The following is a 4,387-nucleotide window of genomic DNA, read 5'->3' on the forward strand; positions in this document are numbered from 1 at the left end:
AAACATTTAGCTCCATTGTGCTAAGAAATAGACGTAGTTACTTTAATGTGACTATCCATACAATTCTCAGCGAAAGGTTTTCATTTACAAAATTAATTTCCCTTCCTGCTTCAAGTATATAGATGTGAGTGAAAATAATCAGAGACACTCGAAAGGATAGGGCTGAACCCTGATCTCAGCAACAGCAGTGCAAAGCCCGAACAACTCCAAGAAAAATTCTGGATGCACGCAGGGATGTAACTGAGATGAGAGCTGGTCCTGAAGCGCTGCACTCCAGACAGAAAAACCTTGATGTCCCCTCCTTAAATTTCAAGAAAAACTATCAAAAGAGTCCCAAGTCCTTTTAGGGCATTTCCACAGTTCTTGGAAGAAGCCTGTATGTCCCTATTTGCATTCGATGCCTCCAGGCCATCAGCTTCAGCAGCGTTGGATCAGACTGGGCGGCTCGCTCCTTCGACCTGCAGCTCTACCTGCTTTAAGAGCAAACAGATCGCCTTCAGCTCTGGCGAGCCCGGGGGAATTCATCCTTCTTTCGCACCGAGGGAGCGTGGGACACCGCAATGCCGCCCTGAGGCAATGTGTGTTATCCCTGCATCTCTCTTTTATTTCCTTCCAGGACGGGTGCTTAACCCGCCGCTCCGAGACACGTGCGTGAGATCCCAACTTTGTCTCCAGGGGAGATCTCCGCAGGCAGTTTACGATGCCTGAGCTCCCGCGGTGCTACCACCGTTTACTCGGAAAATCACTGGCAATTAATCACAGTTTTCTCGGGGGAAAACCCACTTGATTTGGACCCGTCGTTACGCAGGGAAACTACAGAATACCGTGCTGTAACCTAACCTGAACTCTGCTAAAGGCATTTCTTCCTAGGGCTCCCCTTTCTCTTGGCAAGCCCTCCCTGCCTTTGGAAAACCGGGAAGGGTGTACCGGGCTGTGGTTACACTCGGCTGTGCTGAGGAGCAAGATGCACCCGCGGTGCTGTCCCGCTCGTCTTTGGGCCGCCGAGGCAGGACGAGGGGAGCCTGAGGAAGCCACGGGGACGGCTCTGAGGTGATTTGCTGCCCGCCGGGGCTTTCCCCGGCCCCTTTTCCCAGCAGAATCTGTGCGTGCCGGCGGCGGCGGGGAGCTCACCCGTCGGGACCGCGGCTCCGGCCGCCGTCCGGGCATCGCGCAGGGGCCGTCCCGCTGCGGGCAGGGGGATGGAGGGACGAAGGGGTGCAAAGATGCGGGGAGGAAGCGGTTCGGGCGGCAGGTGAACGGGACAACGCGATGCGTCCCCGACCGTCGCTGTTTCAGCGGGGCGCAGTTTGGGCGGCACCCGCAGTGACTCCGCCGGTGCCGGCGGGGCGGGCGCGGTCCCCCCCGCAGCCGGAGTGCCCGGGGACGTGCGGGACGCCCCCGCCTCTCCCCTCCCCTCCGCCCGCCCCGCCCGGGGGCCGCGCCGACACCGGCGCTCTGCGCGGAGAGCGGGCGCTGCCAGACGGGCGCCCCGCGGACCGCAGCGACGGCGGCGCCCCGGAGCCCCCCAGGCGGCTCCGCCCCGGCCCCCCGCAGGTGGGTCCGCCCTGCCCGCGCCCCCCACGTCGGGGCGGCGACGGGGGCGGGCGAGCCCGTCCCCCCGCGCGGGACCGAGGGGTAGAGCCGGGCGCTCCCGCTCGCCGAGGCGACGCCCCCGCGCCCGCCCAGCCCCGGCGGGCGGACGGGGCGCCGCGTCCCCTCGGAGCGGAGCGGGGCGGCTCTCGGCATGGCGGGGCTCCCGGCCGGCCGGCGGGCGGGCTGAGGCGGGGGCCGGGCGGGGAGGCGCCGGCGGCGGGGTCTCACCGCCTCTTCTTGCCGTCCCCCGCAGGGAGCGGCCGGCCCCCCGCGCCACCATTGCCTCGCACGGCAAGGAGGACCTGCTCGCCGCCGCCGCCCGGCTCTGGCAGCGGAGGAGGCGGCTGCTGGCCGCCGCCGGGCTCGCCCTGGCCATGGCCGTCGCGCTGCTGGTCGCCGTGCCCCTGCTGCTGCTGCAAGCGCCCGCCGACACCGGCGCCCACTACGAGATGATGGGCACCTGCCGCATGATCTGCGACCCGTACAGCGGCGGGCGGCCGCCCGGCCCCGGCAGCACCGCCACCGTGGAGGCCCTGCAGGACCTGGGCGCCAACCCCCCGCCGCCCTTCGTGCAGGGACCCAAGGGGGAGCCGGGCCGGCCGGGCAAGCCGGGCCCCCGCGGGCCGCCCGGGGAGCCGGGGCCGCCGGGGCCGCGGGGCCCGCCGGGGGAGCGGGGCGATGCGGGGAAGCCGGGGCTGCCCGGGCTGGCGCTGGCGGGCGCGGGCGGCGGCGGGAGCGGCGGCGGGGCGGCGGCGGGCGGCGAGGCGGCGGGCGGGCTGAGCGCCGCCTTCAGCGGGCCGCGCATCGCCTTCTACGTGGGGCTCAAGAGCCCCCACGAGGGCTACGAGGTCCTCAAGTTTGACGACGTGGTGACCAACCTGGGCAACCACTACGACCCGGCCAGCGGCAAGTTCACCTGCCAGGTGCGCGGCATCTACTTCTTCACCTACCACATCCTCATGCGCGGCGGTGACGGCACCAGCATGTGGGCCGACCTCTGCAAGAACGGCCAGGTGGGTTCCGCCGCTGCCCCGCGCGTCCCCCCCCGCTCGGGGTCCCTCGCTCGTCCCCCTCCCACCATTCCCGTCCCGCCGCTCCCGGGAAAGGAGCCAGCGGGAGCATCCTCGGCGCCGTCGGGCCGGGGGTGCGCCTCTAGAGCCGCGAGAAATTCCGAACTGCCGGCTTGCAAACTTTCCTGCCGGCTTGGCGAGGAGGAGAAGCGAGGACAGGGGAGGGAGGGAGGACGCAGTGTAGTGGAGGGGGTGGGAAAGAGGGACTCGGGGCATTGATGGAGGGGCCGGGGGAACAGATGGAGGGGCCGCAAAAGGGATGGGTGGAGGACTGCGGAAGAGTGACTGGGGGGCTAATAGAGATTAGCAGGGGGGCTGATGTGCCCAGCGGCTGTGTTGCAGGTGCGGGCCAGTGCCATCGCCCAAGACGCAGACCAGAACTACGACTATGCCAGCAACAGCGTGGTGCTGCACCTGGACTCCGGCGACGAAGTGTATGTCAAGCTGGATGGAGGCAAAGCACACGGAGGCAACAACAATAAGTACAGCACTTTCTCTGGCTTTCTTTTATACCCTGATTAACACACGAGTGACACAACACAACTGGCCCTGCCACTGATGCACATGGGGCTGTTTGGCAATTCCATACCCCGTGGTGCTGCTGTTCCTGCTGGTGTCCACTGTCTCCGCAGGTCACTTTAGCTTCACTATCAGTTTGTTTGTTTTTATTTTCACCCTTGTGGAAACAAAACAGAAATGAAACAAAGTGAATCCCTTCCTTACTCTCCCTCATTTCTTCTGATCCCCGCTCTCCCTTTGTCTTCCTGAGTGTTTCGTGTGTCACATGAGGAACTTGGCAGCTTGAAACTCTCGAGTGGTTCCAGGAGGGTTTAAAAGAGCCCAGAGTTTGGACTGTGTCACACATGGCATTTGAGCAGGTCACATTTTTTCATCAATAAGTATTAATGACGATGATGAATTTTCAGCTGGACTATTCACGAAGTGGGACTGGATCATAACTGTTTTTTCCTCTGCTGCTTTGTATGGGGTCAAGTGTAAACTTTTCTTTCTGTGCAATGCAATGCTCGTGTGAATGGTGGTGTCATTAACGTCAAACCTGTTTCTGTCTGCAAAAGAATTTGGTCATTGACCACAGTCACCCAAATGCCACATTAAATTATGTTTTTAGACAATGCCTTCTTGCTTTCTGTCTCTTCCAGTGCTGCAAAGGAGCACTGTGGTGGTGCCACAGGAGGGTGGGAAGTAAAGGAGGGAGTCACTTCAGTCCTTTAGGTTCATAGTAACATTTAAAGTTAGGATGGGGTTCGTTGCCTAGGTCTTGAATATGGTTCAAGGGGGCTTGAAAAGAGGTAGAGAGAGAGGAAAAAAGCTTCACCTTTACGCAGCTTTGTGAAAAGAAGGCACACAGTTGCCAAGAGGTGAAATTGGAGTGAATCTCCTAAACAGATTTACTGGGTTAAAACCTGATCCAGAGGTTAGATGAAGTACAGGAAAAGCAGTTTAATCAGTGATTATGGAAAGCCATGTTTCTGTAACATGCTTGACAAATGTTAAGAAGGCAGCAGGGGAGAGCGTTTATCTAAACCCTTGCACTGGCAGTGTGTGTGTGGGTTGGAAGCCACACCTGACTGGAGGTGGGTCTGAGATGGGCTGGGTGAGAGAGCCTGCTCAGGACTGATGGATTCAGACCATTTGAAAGGGTTTTCTCCTGATGGTCCTCTGGAAATCCCAGCCACCCTTGGTTTTTTTCAAAATGCACAGGT

At 61.3% G+C, this 4,387-nt stretch overlaps 1 protein-coding gene across 1 annotated transcript; it reads left to right on the plus strand.

Moving 5' to 3' along the window:
• Positions 1-343: 343 nt before the first annotated feature.
• Positions 344-3,798, plus strand: C1QL2 (complement C1q like 2). The gene is made up of 3 exons (XM_033064816.2): positions 344-1,050; positions 1,847-2,606; positions 3,006-3,798. Exons 1-3 carry the CDS (start codon positions 965-967, stop codon positions 3,183-3,185), a joined length of 1,026 nt encoding a protein of 341 aa, XP_032920707.2. The 5' UTR covers positions 344-964; the 3' UTR covers positions 3,186-3,798.
• Positions 3,799-4,387: the final 589 nt, after the last annotated feature.

The sequence above is a fragment of the Catharus ustulatus genome, chromosome 7 (genome assembly GCF_009819885.2).
Source record: "Catharus ustulatus isolate bCatUst1 chromosome 7, bCatUst1.pri.v2, whole genome shotgun sequence".
Classification (NCBI taxonomy): Eukaryota; Metazoa; Chordata; class Aves; order Passeriformes; family Turdidae; genus Catharus; species Catharus ustulatus.

Excerpts from the sequence above, each read along its gene's own strand:
- C1QL2 (XM_033064816.2), top strand. The coding sequence starts at position 965 with ATGCACCCGCGGTGCTGTCCCGCTCGTCTTTGGGCCGCCGAGGCAGGA. Across the intron at positions 1,051-1,846 it reads GCCACGGGGACGGCTCTGAG|GGAGCGGCCGGCCCCCCGCG; the intron begins GTGATTTGCTGC and ends CGTCCCCCGCAG. Across the intron at positions 2,607-3,005 it reads ACCTCTGCAAGAACGGCCAG|GTGCGGGCCAGTGCCATCGC; the intron begins GTGGGTTCCGCC and ends GCTGTGTTGCAG.